This window comes from Arvicola amphibius, chromosome 12 (assembly GCF_903992535.2).
Source record: "Arvicola amphibius chromosome 12, mArvAmp1.2, whole genome shotgun sequence".
In the NCBI taxonomy this organism is placed as follows: Eukaryota; Metazoa; Chordata; class Mammalia; order Rodentia; family Cricetidae; genus Arvicola; species Arvicola amphibius.
Genome location: NC_052058.2, coordinates 134,664,103 through 134,686,127, shown reverse-complemented (window position 1 = coordinate 134,686,127; position 22,025 = coordinate 134,664,103). Strand labels below are relative to the sequence as shown.

General features: G+C 41.5%; 1 protein-coding gene across 1 annotated transcript in view; it reads right to left on the bottom strand.

The window, feature by feature from the left end:
* Window positions 1-22,025, bottom strand: part of Gabrg3 (gamma-aminobutyric acid type A receptor subunit gamma3) — a 544,483-nt gene that overhangs the window by 36,621 nt on the left and 485,837 nt on the right. The window contains exon 6 of the mRNA XM_038313696.1: window positions 8,193-8,330. Within this exon, the coding sequence (XP_038169624.1) occupies window positions 8,193-8,330 (138 nt within the window). The remainder of the gene's footprint in view (window positions 1-8,192; window positions 8,331-22,025) is intronic.

Here is a 22,025-nt window from a genome sequence, read left to right as displayed (position 1 = left end):
AACTCCTTCCCTAAAATACATTCTGACTTCAGTCAAACAAAAGAGACCTTAGGAAAGAAAGTCTGTGGGTTGATGAGGAGGCTCAGGCAACAAGGACATTTGTCACCAAACTTGGCCAGGTGAACTGAATCCCCGAAACCTGTATGATAGAAATTGGGCTCTGATCTCCACGTGTGTATCATGGCATAGTTACTCACATACATGCACACACACTGACACAAACATGCTGGAGTCCCCTGCTATCAAGGCTGCAGTTGACTATGTCTGGACACCTCTCTGAGTGCGGCGTAAATGGAGGACTCCCTTTGCAGCTGAACTCTGTCTCTACGTTATTTGGACAGTGTCTCTAGGCCCAGATGCCTGACCTTATTTGGAAGCTTGTCCCTGTTCTTGGATGCCTGACTTGTCTTTAAGTGTGAGCTCTGGCACAGTTCTCTTCAAATTCGCCCCCCCCCCCAATATGATAATTAGGTCTTTGTGCTCCAGCTATATGATAGGACTGTGTTGCCAAATGTAAACTGGGTAATGCCCCTGTTGCTGTCTCCATCCTACGTATTCCCCTTACTCTGAAATAAAGTCGAGCTGTAACACTGAAACTGTCTCCTGGAAAGCTATTTCCACTGCCCTCTGAACCCTGCTCATCCTGTCTGCTCCCTCTTCTCTCGTGGGCCAGTGGCCACGGGAAGGAGAGAGACCCACGCAAACAGGTAAATAAATGTATCAAAACTCTACGAGGTCTGTACCAGGAAAAGTCTGGGATCCATACCCAGCTACTCTGCCTCCCAGAGACTCACGCATTTCCACAGCAATGTTGATGGGCTGGCGGGCAATCGCCAAGTCAGATTATTTTCCATTCCAGTGGTACTAACTTCACACCATCCTCAGACCAAAGTGTATTAACTCCTTTTATCTGCAAATGTATTACAAAGAAAGAAAAAAAAATCTCAATGTCCCGGATCCCTCTACTGAAGACACATTTAGGGAGACTTGCAGCATTCCCAGCTACGCCTGCAAGTCTCATTAAAACCGTGGGCTTGCAAGCTACTTTTCATAAAAGAAATTTTGTTCTAAGTACAGCATAATTAGTCCTGATGAAAGGGCCAGTCACAGCTCTGTGCAGCTCCGAATAAAGCTCCTACTTCAAGAACTTCATGAACCCATTTAAAAATGCCCGAGTGCCAAGGATCAGTAGATAAGATCCACACGGTCTGATAGCAAGCCTAGGAAAAACCAAAATCACACAAATCTTACACCACTGAAAGAGCTTTAAAGAAGGAAATGACTAGTTTGGGCTTGTCAGAGTGATAAGAAAACCAGTAGGCACAGGCCCTGCACTGCTGCCCAGGCATCTGAGGTAGGAGCTTGTCGCAGTGGGAACTCCCCCACCCCCGTTGTCTCACATCCAAATGCCTTCGCTGGGTTCATTATTTTTCTAGGTTTTCTGAAAACTCTGGGTCAGGTCCATTATGTAAGATGAACTCTTTCAGGCAGTGATATCCTAGTAAAAACTACTGGCATCTCAGCGAGAGCCTGAACTCATCAAGGCTCATAGGGAGTGTACTGCCGAAGGTCATGTCTGCAACCCGCTAGGCCTACAGCCCTCTATGAATAAAGACACTGACCTACTGGGCTGCTCAACGGGCCCGGCAAGGACCAAACCAAAAGCACAAAAAGTTACAAGCAAATATTTTCATCTCTGTATTAAATATGAAATTCCTTTAGGTTTCATAGTAAGAATATTTGTTTAGAGAGGATCTTAAAGGAATGTAGAAGTTATTTTAAGAATTCAATCACCTATTTTCATCTTTCAGTGGAGAGGTTCATTAGACCAAGCAGAGTTTTTTTGGTTTTTTTTCTTTCCATTTTCCTCCATGGCTTGCAGAGGGAGGATGACTTGGTAGGTCTTGAAGGGTTTTTTTTCTCCACTCAATCTTGTAGCCAAAGATACTGTCACAACCTTTGAAAGGATAACTGTGAACCTGAAGGGGAAGCCCAGCCAATCACCTTGTTTGTAAGGTGTGTCCCACTTAGGCTAATATTTACTTATAAAATCTTGCGGGTGTGCTGCCCGCCTTCTCTTTGTTTTCCTGTGCTCCTCGCTAGAACCTTGGATTTGTAAGTTCCCTTTTCTTTCCTTTATTAAAGCTGAATATTATATATTAAAGCTAGTCTGGTTAATCATAACTGCCGATAAACCACGCCCCTTCACGAACCTAGACTGGTTTATTTCCCAGACTCCATTTAGGCAAACGTGAAGAGGGCAAGGTTTCACTTCATTCTATGAGAGAGGTATTTAAACACATTCTCACCATAGATGCCTGTTCAAATGTGTCTCACTGAACTAAATGCTAGCAGCTAAATTACTGGACTACTTCCTAAAGACAGCTAATGCATCAATATCTCGATCCTCCCTCACGGGAAGTGCATGCAGACAACAATAAGAGACATTATTTCTATCTATGATAATGACTGTGCACTTGATATCTGTTAGTTCACTGAACTTCAATAGCCATTTCCTTTGCATTTGCTGTGGTCACAAGAACTGCCTGAGGCTGAATTCTGAGGCCCGAAATCCCTACCGCACCCCTATTAAGACTTCACTTCACACACTCTGCAAAACAAACAAGACAAAACAAAACAAAGCCCTTTAAGGATAGCGGATGTCCATCTCTGGCCCAAGCTCAAAGAAGAGCCAGCCACAGATAGATTTTACTGGCATATCGACAGCACAGGCTTACATGCTCCATATATGCTGTCAACCTGAAATCTCTTTCTGGTCCCAGCCCCAGGTTACACTTTCAACAATATAAATAGACACAGGAGTTGTAATCTATCTGCCGGGCAGATGGGAGATCCACACTGCAAAGATATCAGCAGAATTATTTCTTCAGTCCATCCCTGTTGCTTTCTTGCCTAAGGGTCAGAATTATGGTTTTCCTAAGAGAACCAGGGACTTTTTTAGCAGACAGGGACTTATGCTTGTCACCCTGCACTGCCCCTTTGAGCAGCCCCTTCTATGCATGCTCTGTGATATGGGGCTAGGCCTCACCGCCTGTTGTATGAGAGGACTGTCTCTTTTGCTTATGGGAATAGGAACTAACAAAAGGACAATCTTGGTAATTAGACATTAGCAGAAACTTTCTCAGCAAGCCGAAACTCCAGTCATGGTGCCAATGCTTCCCTCCGATGGTTTCTAATGAGTCTGGTGAGTGTTCCAGCTCTCGCTATTCACACTGGAGTGTGTGCTCCTCAGCCATCGAGCCTGGTGAGTGAACCAGCTCTCTCTATTCACACTGGAGTCAGCGTCCTCAGCTTCCTCAGCTAGCGAGCATGCTCAGTATTCTACTCCTTGCCCAGACATACTGGAGGCAGCACGCCTCAACGTTATGTAACTTAATGCTCCCTAAGCTCGTGCACTAGGACATTCTTCATTTTATCAGTTTGATTACTTAGACTTCCTCTTGCATCAGGGAGCTCACTTGTGATGGTCACAGGAACTGCCCAGGGCCAAATACCAGGCTAGGGGCACAGTGGACACAGGACCATCTGGCCCCATGGTGCAGCACCTGTCCTCTCTGCTTAGAGTGGGTGGCTGGGGAAACTGTTTAAAGCTTTGTTCTCAGTATTAAACGCTGGTGACAACGGAAACTTCATACACACGGTGATGCTTTTGGACTCTGAACAATTACCGAGAGTTGCTTCTGTACTTCAAGCATGAATCAACATCAGAAGTATCAGCTGTGGTCATGGTACCGCGATGCTTTAGCATCTGACCGACAACTAGACTCTCCGCAGGTCCTCGCCGGAGCCTGCCAGTGAAACCCATGCCAGAAAAAGGTACTACGGGCAATTAATTTTTGAGCCCCAGGCTTCTGTTTGATCTCACCATCTGATGCAATGGTGTGTTTGAAAGCCTAGCGACTACAATGTAGCCACGTAAAGATGGTTTTGAGTCTCTAGAAAATGGCTCTCATCTTAGCTCTCTGCAGGATGTATTTCCGAAGAGCCTGCACCGTGCTTCTGAACCTGTCCCGCATAGTTTCCTGAAGCCTGAACCACTCCGAATGATTACACACCATAGCCAAAAATACCTCACGTCCTGACTATATTATTTAGAAAAGTTGGCTAAAGTTCATGGCCATCTAGGACGATTTTGATACAGCCAGGGTAAGGGTTAGCTTCGAAATGTCTTTGAAAGGATGGGAGCTCATTATGAAGCTCTCAGCACCATACTCTTCCTCCTTAAAGTCTGAAAAGATTATTTTCTCTTTATTTTTATTGGATATTTTGTTACCTCTAAAATTCTTTGTCTCTTTTCAGGACTAGAATTTCAATATTTATAGGTTGCTATTTATCCTGGTACAAAGTCAGACATCTGTGTTAAGTTTTGCTTTAGTCTTTTCTTCTAGATGCTTAAAGACACACTTCTAGTCCGCCGTTAGACAGTCTGGGAACTCCCTTTGCATTGACCCTTTGCACTGGACAGTTTACTGAACCTGAAAATTCAATTTAAGATACGTTTTCTCTTTTAACTCACTGTCTATGAGCTCCTTTCCTGGGACTCTAATTACCTTTACTTTTTTTTTTTAACCAAAGACTCTTACATGAAAATGTCATATGTCATCTCTCTCACTTATTGCCTTCTTAACTCTAAATTATTATATAATTTGATGTCTTCTAATGGTTAGCTTTCATGTTCATCCCCATATTTTCTCACTTCTTATTTTAGCTGATCTTTTTTAGCATTCTCAATTAAAAAATTACAGAATGTTCTTTCTTACATTTCTAAATGATTGTATTTCTTTTTCAAAAACCCCAAATTCAGTGCTCTCTTGTGAAATTATCCATACTTTCCCTTTTGGGACAAGGACTTGCTATACAGACCAGGGTGGTTTTGAACACTTGGCGATTCACAGGCCTATTGAGTACTGGGATTAAAAACAATGTGGTACCACACCCAACTCGTCTTCTTTTGTCTTAGAAATATGTTATTTCCATCCTAAAGCCATTGTTAGTTAGTTACATCTTAATCATCTCTTGATCTCTTTTTCTCCTTATGAGGTTTTCCTCTTGGGTTTTGGTTAGTAAAATATGCATTTTTGTGAAATCTAAAGAATGTCAGAACTGGCAAGCCATTCCTCAAACATTGACTGCTGCCTCCCCAGTCCACTTAATGAAGTTATGACTCTTCATCCTTCCAACTTTCATCACTTAACAGTAAACCAGTCTACCTTCCAAACCACAGTGACACCTGCCCTGCAAGGACTAGTTCTCTTTTATCTTTATATTATTTTACTTATTTTATATTCCTTTCTCATACATTGTTCCTGATCACTGAACCAGTCATTAAATATCTCCCAACTTTTACCTTATTTACTTTATTTAACTGCCTAATTTATTTTATGAGGCCACTGTCACCCTGACACCCAAACCACACAAATATTAGCAAAGAAAGAGAATTATAGACCAATTTCCTTCATGAACACGGATGCAAAAACACTCAATAAAATACTCCCAAACCAAACACATCAAGATCATTCACCATGATCCAATAGATTCACTGCAGAGGTCCAAGGATGGTTCAACACACAAAAACCAGTCATTATAATCCACCATATAAACAAACTGAAAGAAGAAAAAAAAAACATGATCATCTAAGATACTGGAAAAAGACTTTGACAAAATCCACCATCCCTTCTTGATCAAAGAGATTAGTAGATATTAGGGAAACAAGGGACATACCTAAACATAATAGAGGAAATTTACCACAAGTCAATAGCCAACATTAAATTAAATGGAGAGAAACTCAACGCAATTCCATTAAAATCAGGAACAAGACAAGGTTGTCTACTCTCTTCACATCTATTCAATATAGTAAGTGAAGGTCTAGCTGTAGCAATAGGGCAACTGAAGGAGATCAAGGAGATAAATATTAGAAAGGAAGAAACTGAAGTATTATTATATGTAGATGATACGTAAGTGACCCCAAAAATTTACCAGGGACTTCTATAGCTGATAAACACATTTAGTGAAGTGGATGGATACAAGGTTAACTTAAAAAAAAGAAGAACGCTTAGTAGCCCTCCTATACACAAAATGATAAATGGGTTGAGAGAGAAATCAGGGAAACAACACCCTTCACAATAGTCACACATAATATAAAATATCTTGGGGTAGCACTAACCAAACAAGTAAAACACCTGCATGACAGAAACGTGAAATCTTTGAAGAAAGAAATTGGAGGAGATATCAAAAGAGGGAAAGATCTCCCGTGCTCATGGACTGATGGAATTAACATAGTAAAAATGTCTATCCTACCCAAGCAATCTACAGATTCAACTCAATCCCCACCAAAATCCCAACACAACTCTTTACAGACCTTGGAAGGGCAATGCTCAACCCTATAAGGAAAAAGAGAAAACTCTTTCATAGTTTGTCAGATAGCTCTTCAGGACCTTTTTGAATATGTATGTCTACTATGCAATTTTTGTCATTAGATATACTTAATTGTTTAATCAGTTTTAAGATGATATATTATAATTACTCTAGTCATCAATAAACTAATTTATTATGGGATTTTCAGAGCAAATCCTATTCATATTAGCAAATAGCAAGATCTTATCTTTACATCTGCCAGAAGAAAGTCAATTGAAAGATAGTTGACTATAACAACTAAATACCAAGTACAAGGAAGAAGGTCACAGACATAAAAAAATAAGTTAATCTGTGCATTTCATTTGTCATATAATTGATGCTATACATTAGGAGTAAATAATCACAATGATATAAAATTGATAATTATTGTTCGCAATGTTATCATAAATTTAGAACCATCTTAAATTTTACAATAATAAAAGAAAGAGTAGAACATGTTATTAAAGGACATTTTCACCAGCTCCTGTTATTTGAGAATTCTCAATGGCACCTAAGTCTTAGGAGAGGCGATGTAGCAGAATCTGCGTTGTTGGGATGATCCTGGGAAGGGGAAATAGAAGAGATCTTCTGAGAAAATTGGGAGCATGGGGGTAGGGAAAGAAGGGAGGGCAGAAAAGGAGGAGGAGGAGAGACCGGAAGGGGGGAGGAGAACTTGAGGGAACTGGATAGTTGAGATTGGAGAAAGACAGAGATGGAGAGCAAGGAAAGAGATATTTTGATTGAGGGAGCCATTATGGGGCTAGCAAGAAACCTGGCACTAGAGAAATTCCCAGGAATCCACAAGGATGACCCCAGCTACGATGCCAAGCAATAGAGCAGAGGGTGCCTGAACTGGCCTTCCCCTGTAGTCAGATTGCTGACTATCTTAAATGTCACCATAGAACCTTTGTCCAGCAACTGATGGAAGCAGAGGCGGAGATTCACAGCAGAGCACTGGGCTCCCAAAATCCAGTTGAAGAGAATGAGGAGTGAGAATATGAGCTAAGAGGTCAAGAATATGATGGGTTCACCCACTGAAACAGGTTACCTGAGCTAATGGGAGCTCACCAATTCTGGCCTGACAGGGAAAGAACCATCATAGGACCAAACTAGGCCCTCTGAATGTGGGTGACAGTTGGATGACTGGGGCAGACTGTGGGGCCACTGGCAATGAGACCAGGATTTATCCCTACTGTTTATACTGTCTTTTTAGAACCCACTCTCTTAGGATGGATACCTTGCTCAGCCTAGATATAATGAGGAGGGCCGTGGTCCTTCCTCAAAGCAAAGTGATAGACTTTGTTGAATCCCCATGGGAAGCCTTAACCTCTCTGAAAAGAGCATTGGGGTGGGGTGGGGGGAAAGGTGGAGGGACCAGGAGGAGGGGAGAGAGTAGGTACTGGGATTGGTATGTAAAATGAAAACGATAGATTTAAAAAAAAATAAATAGAAATAAAACAGATTCACAAGTCACCCAGTCCCCAGCTAGGATTACATAAACCAGGCAGTTCTGAGCAGCCTGGTTAGGTTCGTAGATATCACACCTCCACAGTTTACTCAAAAATAGAAGTCAGTTCCAATAGCTCTGATTTTACCCAATCTTAAACCTTTAATGTATTTTCATTATTGAATCAGCTGTATTTTCTTAAATATGGTCTTGAGTGTTCCTGGCTATATAAGACTCATCATTTAAGCATGCAATGGAGATCCACCAGGGCCTGGCAGGAGCTCGGCAAACAGGAGATAAAGGTCACTGACCTCTCTGTCAGTGCTCCTACCTGCAGACGTTTTCACGATTTCTGTCGTGTTTCGGAGGCCCATGAATTCGAACTGATAGAGCCGCCATGACTTCTGGTCTGCTGCCTCCACCGAGTTCTTCCTCCAGCGGTACACCATTTCTTCTTTGGGGTAACCATCTGAAAGCAGAGCAGATATCAGCATCTGCATATTTAGATATATGAAAACATGATGTCAAAATCTGTTTCTGATCACCTAGCAGGAGCTATCATTCTGGTCCCGTTTCCTCTCATTTTTCAGAGACACAGAGACTCCAGTTGTCAAAGGACAAATGACAAAGGACACTACCACTTGCCTTTAGGATAAACCAAGGATTGCTTAACCAGAAGCCTCGCCATGTTTCTATGGGTGCAGTAGGTAGGAGACTATTGTCTACATTTATTTTAACCTTGAACCATGGTGATTTGACCTTCCAAGATCAGAGGCTTTTTCTTCTGTTAGCATAGGCACCAACTCTGCCTTCCTGGCCTAAGCACAATACGTATATTTATGTTTCCCATAAAGCGTGTGGAGCAATCCACTGGAGTGTGGTTGACTTACTAGGAACTACATCCTGAAGGAAAACACCGTCTTCCTCATCCAGAAGCCAAGTATCAACCGCTTCCGGGATAGGCATAGGGGCTTTGAACCACTCCCACCTCATGTGGGAATGTTGACTGGCTTGATTTCGTGTAGGCAGCGTGCAAGCAAGCATACCTGTCGTGAGCTCACAAGTGGCAGTGTTCCTGTCATGTTGAGAGGACACTCTTCCCTCTAGCCCTCCCTAACTTCCGGCTCTTACAAGACCCTCTCTTCTGAGGTGGAACAGCGTACCTCGGCAGAGCTTCCAGGTGTGTGGCTCAGGGCCTGCCCTCCCCACTGTCCTCACTGATCCCCCATGATTCCCAGCTTCAAGTTCTACAACGTAAGCATGTTTATCTGCCTTCCTACCACAGCGCACACAGTGGCCAAACCCAGTTCCCGAGGCGCTGATCTCCTTCCAAAGGCTTCGCTGCGTTGCTCTTCACAGAACTGCCGATGGCCACAGCTTTTGCACAGGCAGTACAACAAGAGTGGCCGGGGCTGTACCTATCTGCCTGTCAGCTCTACCTTCCCGAAGACGTGTGTACTCATTGTCGGAGCATTTTATAAGACCTTCCTCTGACGTAGGCTTTATTCAGTGACCAGCCTCCAAACGACAACCATTCCGGCTTTGTAGTCAGTCAGCGGACAGGAAGCCACGATAAGTCGGAGCCAGAACCCCCTTCTAAATCCCTGGTGCAGTCTGGCAGCTCACTTGTGGTTTTGGTTATAAGCCTCGTCTTTAATCACTGAGCCATCTCTCCAGCCCAAGAACTGAACCTTTATGGAGACTTCCCATCCATATGTCTTTTCCCCCTCTTGACATTTTATGTATGATATACTGAATTGAAAAATTTTATATAAAACTCATGATTAATATCTACGTTTATTTTTGTTTGCATGCTTAGATAAGATAAAATTACCTTCTGAAATGCTCAGACAAATGCTTCCAAATTCCCAACTGTGGGTCGTCTGTCCCAACGCCGCTGCTCTATAGTCAAGGACTGGGCGGACCAGCCTTGCTTTTCTACGCTTAGCCTACCCCTCTGAGTTAGAATGTTCTGCTCAGCGTTCCCAAGTACATGAGAGCAACTGCTGGACTGGGGTCTTCGAATCCCAGGCTTCCCCTTACCTATACTCATGGCTGTCAGAACTCACCGCTAGGACTCCGAGGCTAGCCTCACAAAATCTGAGTACTGTCGTGTCCTCCCCTCTCCTCATCTTCCTGCCGCTAGGACTCTCTTCTCCCTGAGGACTAGATTCTGAGTCCTACTGTGTCAGTGTCAGTGAGAACCTCATCTCTGATGGCTGCATTGCTTTTTACCGTGATTGAAGCCAACTGACTTGCTGGTTTGGGTTTGATTTTTTTTTTCCTTAAGCTGGGCCACACTGTGTTGTTAACAGACTGACCCCAAGTTTCCCACCTTGTCTGCTCAGGGATCTCACCGTCCTGCCATCCTATTAGGCTTTCCTTATTTCTCTCTCTAATTTGTTATTCCTCCTAAGATTGTTTTGGTCAGGGTCTTTCTTTTCGACTGACCCTGCGCACGATCGTCACAATATTGTTTGCCAACTCTTTGCTTTTTTCTCTCTTTGCATTTGGTTGACAATGGTCTTAAAGAGAAAGTGTCTGTCGTTAGAAGACTGCAGTTTCCACATCATCAAAGGAAAAGTCTACCCATCCTCTCTTCCCTCTGACTGGCTCCATGGTGTGGACTCCAGAGCATGTCCCTCCCTCTCCCCACCTCCTACGATGATGCTCCTATGATCTTCAGCTCCTCGCTGTGAGATTCAGAAATAAACCATCTTCCAGTTTCTGAAGCACCACTCAGAAAAGTCGAAGATGCATAGGAGACTCCACCCTACATGACCTGGCAGGGCTCCACCTGCGTGACTGTAAGAACATAACCGAAGTTGGGCACATGAAACCCAAAGGATTCTTCTTTAGCTCATAGCTCTGGAAGCTCAAGAGCATGGTGCCAGAACAAGAGCATGATGCCAGAACCGGCTACTAGTCAGGGGACCCGGAGCAGTCAGCACAGACAGCTATGGTGGCCTACATGTCCAGCAGTAGAAATGCGAGCAGAGAAGTCACATGAGGGCCCTGCAAAAAGCAAAATGGAGCTGCTTTGCTTTGTAATGATCCTCTCTCAAGATGCTCTATCCTGGTCCATGAGCACAGGAGCTCATTCTCTCAGAACAGCACACATCCCTTGAAGCATCATCCCCAACAAGGCTGTACTGGACAGAGGCAGAGACACAGCTACTCAAACCAGCAGCACATACACCTTGTGCTAATTTAATTAGAGCTTTGTGCTTTTATTAAAATGGAGATTGATGTAATCTGAATGTGAAATTTCCCCTATGGACTTGTGTCTTCGGCCATTAATCCCCAGATGGTGGCAGTATTGGTTAAAGTCATGGAACCTTCAGTATGTAGAGCCTTGGTGGAGGAAGTGGGTAACCAAAAGGTGAAGTTTGAAGTCTGACAACTGCACTTTTTATACTTTGTTAGCTTCTTGGCTTTGATTGCAATGTAACATGCTCCTGCCACCATGCATATGAGCCCTTTATCTCTTAAGTTGCTTTTATATCAGGTACTTGGATCATAACAACAAAAGGGTAACTAACTTGCTATGGTTTCATCTCTGTTGTTGTGATAAATTATCTTAACAAAAAACAACTGAGGGACAAATCGGTTTCTTTGGCCTACAATTTCAGGTTACTGTCCATCAATGAGGGTAAGTCAAGGCAGGAACATAAAGCAGCTAAGTCACAGCCACAGTCAAGAGTAGAGAAAAGCGAGTGGTCCATGCTTCAAGGCGTTCACTGGCTTGTGTTCTTCCATCTTCTATAATTCATGACCTCCTGCTTCGAGAATAATGCTGCTCACAAAGAGCTGAATTCTCCTACGTCAATTAACAGTTAAGATAATCTCCTACAGACATTTCCACAGCCCAACCTGATTAGATAATTCCTCATTAAAACATTTTAAACCCCAGGTAATTCTAGGATGTATCAAGTCAATATAGTTAAAACTAACGAGCATATAATTCAAAGGTCTGTCATCACATACATCACAAGTGAAGCATGGTGCCTAAATATCAGTGTGTGAACAGTAATCACTAAACCATCCTGAGAAAATTGCAATCTTGTATAGGTCCTCTGTGCCAGAAAAGTCATACACTTGCCATCACCACAGACGATCACTGTAAACTGACAAATCTTAGATTTTTTTTCCATCTTTTGTCGTATCTACCTCTAAGGAAAATAGGAAGATAGTTTATTTTCTTAAGTCACACTACATATGCCAAATCAAACACTCCTAAGAAGGAAATCAATCAGTAGATTCACCATGAGGAAATCCTAATAAGCTGTGGCCTAGCTGCTGGCCAAATAGGTGGAAGGAACCCTTCAAAGAAATGGGAGAACTGTCAACCCAACGCAGGGCGGAGCCTTCATGGATGCTTGGCCTGACTGGCTGCTCCCTGTTGTTATGGAACCTGTGATAACTTGGTCAGGTAGAGACAGAGATACAACAGAAGCACATGCCTGCCAGGAGTCAAGTGAAGTCTGCACCGGGGAAGCCACACACTATTTTGTATTTATCTGAAAGCGTTCCTCAATGAATAGGCAAAGGAACACATGACGTCTGCAGAACAGACTGATGCTGTGTAACTGGTGTACTAGGTTCCCTTGCACCCCTTCAAGGGTAAAAATAAAAGCTTATTTATCAAATTAAATAGCTGTTTTGAAATTCAGTAGATTTATCCAAGAAAAGTTAACTGCATGACATGAATTCTCAGAAATCCTAGCACTGAGATGGTGTGGTGGCATATTCCTGTAATCCCAAAAATTGAGAGGTAGAATGAAGAGCTTCAAGAGTTCAAGACCAGGTTATCCAGACAAAAACTAAACATAGAAATGCTAGAATTGAATAACATCATAAAATCAGATGAACCTAACAGACATCTATAGAACATTTCATTCAAACACCAAGGAATGCACTTTCTTCTCAGTAGCTCAATTTGCTCAGTAGCACATTTCTCCAAATGCAACCACATAGTAGGACACAAAGCAAGTATCCACAGGTGCAAGAAATTGAAATAATACCCTTATTCTCTCTGACCATCATGGACTAAAGCTGGGTATCAGTAACAAAAGAAAGCAGGCATCTTATAAACTTGTGGAAACTGAGCAACTCACTGCTGGATGAAAATTGAGTCAAGACAGAAGTCATGGAAGAGAATGAAAACCATTTTGATTGGAATGACAATGAAAACACAATGTACCCAAACCAATGAGACACAATGAAAGTGGTTCTAAAGGCACATGCACAGCACTGAATGAACACCTTCAGTTTACACTGTGTAGTGGCACACCTAAAAACTCTAGAGCAACAAAAAGAAATAATCCTGAAAAAGATTATGTGGGAAGAAATAATTAAACTTAGTATTAAGAATCAAATATATAAAAACAAATAAATAATGACTAAGAATCAAGGAAGCAATAAATTAGTTCTTTGGTAAACCAACAAGATTGGCAATCTTTAGCCACACTAACCAAACGGTAGATAATAAAAAGACCCAAATTAATAAATTAGAGGCAAAAGAGGGGCATTACAACAGATATCGAGCAAATTCAGAGACTCATAAGGATAAAGTGTTAAAAAATTATATTTCAGCAACTGGAATATCTAAGAGAAATGTCTAAATTTCTTGACATATGACTTATTAAAGTTAAATTAAAATGAAATAAGCAATTTAGATAGATTCATGAACCACACTGAAGTAGACGTAATCAAAAATCTCCCATATCATCCTAAAAATGACCAGAGAAGGATAAGTTCAACACAGAAATATACTAGATCCTTAAAGAATTAATGTTAATACTCTTTGTTGGGATCTGCAGACCCTCTGACCCTGAACTTTCTATGACCTCTTTTCTGCTGGAGTAAACAACTTATGTTTCTATGCTTACAGCTGCTCTGAGCATGGAACTCTCATGAGTTCCTGAAAACAAGTAAGTAGCTTCTGGTGGGCTTGCAGTGAAAAATCCCCAGAGTTAGGGCTTGGCCTTTAGTCAAGGAGAGCACTATATAAGCTGGGAACATAATAAAATTGGCATTCTTGCTTCAAGAGTGACCCACGTCTCTATGTGTTCTTTAATCCCCAGAGCCTTACCTGACCATGGTTCCAGGTGAACTCCTCAAAATATTACACCTCCCCCAAAATAAAGGATACTTCCTAATTCTTTTGTGAAGTCCCTATTGCCTTGCTACATAAACTACATAAAAACCAACCCCCACCCAAATAAATTATAGGACAATTACCCTTATGAACATAAGTACAAAAATCCTCGATGAAATGCTTATAAAAATGAATCTAAGAACACATCAAAAAGATTAATCACCATGATCAAGTAGGCGTCATCTCAGACATACAAGGAGTATTCAGTATATATAAATCAATAAATGTAATCCACTACAAAAGAGACTAAAAGGCAAAATCCACATGATCATCTCACCACATGCAGAAAAGGTCTTTGACAAAGTCAACATCCCTTCATGAGAAAAGTCCTAGAGAAACTCTGGATATAAGAGACTTATCTCAATATAATAAAGACAGTTTACAGTCATCATAAATAAAGAGAAACTCAAAGCATTGCCACTAAAATCAGGAATAAAGCAAGGTTGTCCACTCTCTCCATACCTCTTCAATACTTAAGTCTTAGCTAGAGCAGTAAGACAACTGAAAAAAAATCAAGGGAATACAAACAGAAAAGTCAAAGTATCTTTATTTGCAGACGATATGATTTTATATGTAAAAGATCCTAAAATTTACACCAAGGAACTTCAACAGTGGATAAACATCCAATGAAGTGGCAGTATATCAAATTATCATACAAAAATCAGTAGCCTTCCTAAATACAAATGACAAAGAATGCTGTGAACAAAATCAGGAAAACAATGCCTTTCACAATAGTCTCAAAAATGTATCTTGGGATAACTGTTAACAAAGCAAGTGAAAGATCTTTATAATAAAAACTTCATGACATTGAAGAAAGAAATTGAAGAAGACATAAAAAGATGGAACTATCTCCCATGCTTATGCATAGGTAGGATTAATATCATAAAAATGGTCATCCTACCAGAAGCAATCTATAGATTCAGTACAATTCCCATCAACATTTCAACACTATTATTCTCAAAAAAATTAAAACAAGGACCAGCTTTATGCAGAAATAAAAAAAAACTCAAAATAGCTAAAGAGATCCTGGATAATAAAAGAACCATCTCAGATTACAAGTTGTATTGTAGAGCTATGGTAATAAAAACAGAATGCTACTGGCACAAAAACAGACATGTTGACAAATGGAATTGAATAGGAGACCCATATAAAATTACACACACCTAGGCAGATTTGACTTTTTGATAGAAAAGCAAAAAAAAAAAAATACATACTTGAGAAAGGGCAACACATGGTGCTGTTCAAACTAGATAGCCTCATATAGAAAAGTGAAAATGCATTCATATATATCACCCTGCACAGAACTCAATTCCAAATGGAACAAGGACCTCAACATAAGACCAGGCACTATGAATCTGTTAGAAAAGAAAATGGGCAATAGTCTTGAACTCATCAGCGCAGCAAAGGAATGATTGTTTAATTTGTAATATATATTTTGGAGATTTTATTTATTCATTTAATGAAATTCTTTTTTTGTCCGAATGCATGTGAAGACCAGCAGAACTATCATCCACCAGGGCTGGCTAGATCTCAACCTGACAGGAAGACTTGGCAATGTCCACACGATACTAGTTTTGCAGGCATGCAGCTATGAGAGTCAGGAAACCACAGAGGCTTTTTCCAAGATTTCAAAAAAAAGTCACAGAAGACAGACAATATGGAATGGAGTCAGATTCCATGCAAGGATCTATGGCCAATGCATAAAATGGTGACAGAGGCAAAGCCACAGGAGAGAGAGAAACCAAAGTGTTTAGATGGCTGGAACATAGGCCAACTCCTGGATCAAGCTTGAGCTGGCCAATGATAGTCCCAGTGGCCTGTGAGTTCTTGCCTGCTCCACTGAGAGCAACTCTCCCCTAGATGGTCTTGTTCAAGCAGAGGCCACCTGTTATAGGTATGTCCCTTTTAAATGAGTGCATGTGCACTCGTGCATATGCATGTGTTGTATGTGTGTTATGTGTGTGTTTATGCCTTGGAAATTTCAAAGTTCAATGGGAGGTTTTGGAGAGGGGAAAGAGTATAGGAAAATAGTATAATTATATTATGAACTAAAAAGAAAGAAAGAAAGAAAGAAAGAAAGAAAGAAAGAAAGAAAGAAAGAAGGAAAGAAAGAAAGAATTTAAGAAGCTAGCACGGCATAGCGTTCACATGTGCAGTTTGAAGTTACTTCATCCCTTTTCATCTGACATGGATTCTACCACGTAAGTCATGAGTCAACGTCCACAGACATTTACTATGTTTACAAATCACGCTGCATTTTACTTCACGATTTTCTGTTACAGGCTGTGTATGCCACAAACACAATATTTGGGACCATTAACAACTTGTATTTCAGTTTATCTCTGTTTGGGGGATACTTGCACCTGCATAATGAATGACCAGAAGAACAGGACCCAAGCCTCAACACAAAATTTGTTTATGTTTCTTATACTTACACCATGAGTTGATGGAGGAGGGTCATCTGTCTATGTGTTACTTTTATTGGTTAATAAAGAAACTGCCTTGGCCCTTTGATAGGACAGAAAATTAGGTAGGCGGAGTAAACAGAACAGAATGCTGGGAAGAAGGCAATGAGGTAGACGCCATTCCTCTCCTCTCCGAGATGGACGCAGGTTAAGCTCTTTCCCGGTAAGCCACCACCTCATGCTGCTACACAGGTTACTAAATATGGGTTAAAGCAAGATGTGAAAATTAGCCAATAAGAGGCTAAAACTAATGAGCCAGGCAGTGTTTAAATAAATACAATTTGAGTGTTGTTATTTCGGGTGTAAAGCTAGTTGAGTGGCAGGATGCAGCCCACCATTCCTTCTACAATGAATGTAGTTTTATACAGCATTATTCTACTGACACAATAGCTATTATGTGATTAATGATGAAAATGAGTTAGGTTTCTGTTTAGAGAATTTATTGTAATGTACAAATTGTAGAGAGGAAGCTTTAGAGGGTTGCTGAGCGGTACAAGACTGCCTGAAATTAGTGCCACGGAGACAAGGGGCAACCTGAAGGATGCTGGGTAGAGCCTGTCCTCACGGCATCCTGCTGTGGGCATTTTCATTTGTTTAGCTCCCATAGCAATCACTTCTGGAGAATAAGCTGAGATTGTCTTGCATTTGGTCAAAGCAGGAGAAAGGGGGCTTTTTCTCACTTGGCTTCTCAGCCCAGAGACTTCTCTAAGAGACATATTGTATTATATTATATTGCCATGCAATCTCTGATGCTGGGACCGAGGCTCCTCAGTCTCCAAAGAAGACTAGGCTCACCTCTCCTCTAATCGTGAGTCAGCTCTGGAATTCCTCTGTGGAAGATGGACATGTGCAAGAAATGCAATTTTAGGAAAGAAGATTCCATTTCGATATTGAGGCCTGTATCAAATCAAGCCATTGTGGCTCTTTCACTCCGGGTGGGAAGGGGCTGGGCAAGAACATGCCCCCTGTCACAAGCACTATTATTAAATGGCACAGTGTCACGGTGAAGAAAAGCCACAGGAACAGGGCTCGATCCCAGAAGCTGGAGTAATGACATACGAAGGAGAGAGACTTTTTTTTAAACGCCACTGTTAGTGTGTCTGTTACTGCTGACAATGTCACAATGTGTGGCTGTGTACTGGTACCCAGTGTGTGCCACATGGCTCATTCATAACAGTTGTGGGTTAGGGGCTTCAGTTGCATGAAGATTGAGAAGATCCTGGGGTAGGAGCTGAACAGGGTGTCTGCACTGTCCCATATTCATGTGAGGACACTTGCAGGGGTCACAGGCTCTTCGTTCTGCCACCTATTCTGTGTGGAAGCAGCAATGGACAGTGAGAGATGCTAAACACTGTGGGTTTTGGTCAAGTTAGAAAAAGCATTCAGTCGAGAACAGAAGATTTGAAAATGGGCTGGGTCACATCACACAGGTACCTTGGCAGATGAACTCATTTTGGGCCCTTCTCAGCCACGGGGGGAGGGGGGGAGGGAAGTGGACACAGATATAAGCATTGTGACACAGATAGAGAAAACGGTGGACATAGACGTGAACTCTGTGACTCAGAGAAAAACATGGATACAGAAGTGAGCACTGCCACCGACCAGGAAAGAGTTAAGTCACACAGGGACTCCCCAAGTTGCACTTGGGTGAAACTGTCTTTGGGTCTGGTGGTATTGCCTGTCTGAAATGGACAACTTCCCTTTGTGTCTGTCTACGAAAGGGATTCTTTCCAACATTTTCTTCACTAATGGCTCGGTTGTACGAATAAACATTCCAGGAAAGAATAGTAACAGCATCTTCTGAACCCTCTGTAAGGCTGATGAATTGATTAGAGCTAAAATGACCGGGAAGTTTGGAATGTTACAAGTACAGAACCAGACTATCTTGGGCCATTAACCCCTTAACAGTCATTTATTCTCCTCCTGTATGACGGCTAACAACCTGAGACAATTTAGCTGAATCCTCTGGAATGCACAGACCCTTAGCTCCCACCAACCAAACTGCTAAGAACACAGACGCCTCTGAAAGCTAGAGCCAAGACGTTCATGATTTTCTGTGACCAGATGTTTGTATCAATGAATTTGTTAAAATATGCTGGTTTATGACCCTTATTCTGTTTCTATTAAAACTTCATAAAGTTTCTACCACATTGGAATATAATTGAATGAAACCCCAGTCTGTGTTCCTGGGCCATTGGGCACTCATATTTGGTTCAAAATAAGGTCATTTCCCCTTGAGGAGGGTACTGGGCTTTAATTTGGCATTTGTCATTAATAGCCTTACTTGTGTGTTTCATTAAATCTCTTCCTTTTCCCACCATTTTTAATGGATAACTTTGCTGGATATAGCAAAAACGGTTGACAGTTCCTTAGTTTCAGAAGGTGAAATATATCATCCCATGGTTTTCTGGCTTTTGGGGATACTGACAAGAGATCAGATTTTTGTTTTGTGTTTGTTTTTTTTCTGTTGTTTCTGTCTTTGTGTGGGAGTTGATATTTATTCCTTTTTGTTATTCTTTCTTTATTATGCACTTTTATTGACTAAATTTGTCCCTTGACAATTTCTAATAGACAAAGAGTACATCCTGAATACTCTCAACCCCTACTGTGTTTATCACCTTTCCACCCCATCAACTCCCGACACCAGCCTCTAAGTCCCTTTCTCAGATTTATGTATATTTGTTTAGTGACCCACAGAGTTTAACCAGGGTGACCTGCATGACTGTGGGTTCTGAGTTAGCCTGTGAGCCTGGTGGACTAGGCTTATGTAGCAGTTCTCTGGTCCTTTCTCCACATCCTCACCAGCCCCTGAGGTCTTTCTAATCTTGATGATGGCAATCGTGATTCTGAGGAGCTAGAACCTTAAGTAGTTTTAATTTGCTTTAGTCTGATAACTAGAACCAAAACACACTTGTTTTGGTTTTTTGATTTTTTTTTGTTTGTTTGTTTTTTTTTTTTTGGTTCTTTCTAAGACTAGACACTAATCCTTTGTCAGATGTGCAGCAGGCAAAGATTTTTCTCCTCTTCTATGTTCTTCTCTCCTCAGTTGATGGTTCCTCTGGTGAACAGAAGATTTTTAATTTCATGAACTCTTATCTGTTAAATTTTGTTCTTGCCTCCCGTGCTCCTAGACTGCTTTTCAGAAAGCAGTCCTTTCGTGCGCACACTGGTTGAAGCGCACACTGCACATTTTCCTTCAGCAATGTCAAAGCCCTGGGCTTCTGCTGAAGTCCTTGATCCATCTGGCACCGAGCTTTATGCAGTGTGAGATTTAAGGAACAAGATGTATTCTTTCACACATAGCCATCAAGTTGTCCCCCCTCCCCGCAGCATCTGTTGAAAATGCTGTCTTTTCTTTAATGCATGTTTTGGTCTCTTTGCTAAAAATCAGGAGGTGATGTGGGAGGTGATGATGTTGTGACTATGTTTTATTGCCATTGGTTAATAAAGAAGCAGCTTTCAGCCAGTGGCTTAACAGAGTAAAGCCAGGCTGAAAGAGATATAGAGAGAGAGTAGGTGGGGTCGTCGAGAAACCATGTAACACCATAGAAGACAGATGCCTTCGCTGGAGCCCACTGAAATTTGCTGGTAGGACACAACCTCATGGTGATGTGCAACTCAGAATGAGTTGTTTAGGATTAAGTGGAGATGGGTTAGTTTAGATTAAAAGCTAGCTAGAAATACACTTAGGCTATTGGCCAAACAGTATTGCAAATAATACAGTTTCTGTGTGATTATTTTTGGAGTCTGGGTGACCAGGAAACAAACAAGCAGCCTCCCCTAACAAGGTGGTCGTGGGAACATGGGGCTATATTTGGGTCCTCACTCTAGTTCATAGGCCAGTGTATCTGTTTTTATGCCAGTACCAGTCTGGTTTTTACTGAAATGACTCTGTAGCATAACTTGAAAACTTGGTATGGTGACTCCTCCCACATTATCTCTTTTGTTCAAGATTTGCCTTGGTGTTTCTTAGTATTTTGTGTGTTCTTTTAATCTGTCCTTTCTACTTCTATGAATAATTGTTCCGGAATTTCCATTGGGCTTACACTAAATGTATGGATTCCTTTCGGCAGTGTGGACATTTTTCATGAGATCCAGTCTCCTCATTCAAGAGCATAGCAAGTCTGTCCCCCTTGTGACATCTTGCTCAACTTTATTCTTCAGAAGCAGGAACTTTTCACTGTGAAGATTGTTCTCACCCTTGATGAGGCTTATTTCCCAGTGTTGTGCTTGACGTGTGGCTATCAGGAACGGGATTGTTTGCCTGGTTTCTTTATCCCTGTGTTTGTCATCTGTATATAAGAAGGCTACTAATTTTGGGTTTTAATTTTGTATCCTCCCATTTCACTGGAAGTATTTATCAGCTTAAAGAGATCTTGTTGCACTCCCTGGCATCTCTTTGGTATGGAGTTGATATTTCCTATTTCATTCATCTGCCCGTTTGTGTCTTCTCCATGGAAAACACGTCTCATTGCAGTCATCTTGCTTTTATGATATTGAGAAACTGTGAGTTTATGCAGGTGTTGTTGACTGTTGTCTTAGTGTTCTATTGCTACGATGAAACAAAGTAACCAATAGTAACTTGGGTAACAAAGTATTCATTTCAACTTCCATGTCCTGATCACAAATCTTTATAAAGGAGGAAGGGCAGGAATTCCCGGCAGGAACTGGGACAAAGGCGCTAAGGCAGAAGTCATGAAGTGGTGCCACTTACTGGCTTGCTCCTTCGGGCCCACTCAGCCTGCTTTCTTATGGTACCTAGAACCATCAGCCAAGGGGTGATACAACTCCCTATGATCTGGGCCTTTCCCATATCAACTTTAAGCAAGACAATGTACCAAGAGGATGCCCACGGGCCAATCTAGTGGGGCCATTTTCTCAAATAATATCCCCTCTTCCAAAATGACTCCACCTTGTCTCAACTTGATATAAAATAGTACAACTGTTGTCTCATGTCTTTTTTGCATCTTCTGTTGTATTTTCTGTATTTTAAACTATATTTAACTAAAATATAATTATATCATGTCCTCCTTCCCTTTCCTCCCTCCAGCTCCTCCTATGCCTCCTTCTTCCAAATCTTCCATGCCTTTCTGTCACCCCCTCAAACTGATGACCTTGTTATTATTCTCTCTCTCTCTCTCTCTCTCTCTCTCTCTCTCTCTCTCTCTCTCTCTCTCTCTCTCTCACACACACACACACACACACACACAGAGAAATGGCTGTCTAAACAAAAACAGTTGGCACACGCACACAGAAGGGTAAAATCTCACAGGATTTCCAGCCCTTCCCTAGATAAAGAGCTACAGGCAATTCGTGACTGCTAAGAAGGGGGGCTTTCAGCAAAACATGGTCATCCCTAAAATCATATACATACAAACAACAAAACCAGATTTCACAGGTACGTTCTGCATTGGATGCATGGATATGTCTTTCAGTTTTTTTTCTCCTGAGCTCCATTTGTTTCTGTTCATTCTGCTTCAGAAGATCCATTCTAGTGAGCTGTCTTTGACTTGGTTTGTAGTCTGGGGAGAGGCTAACT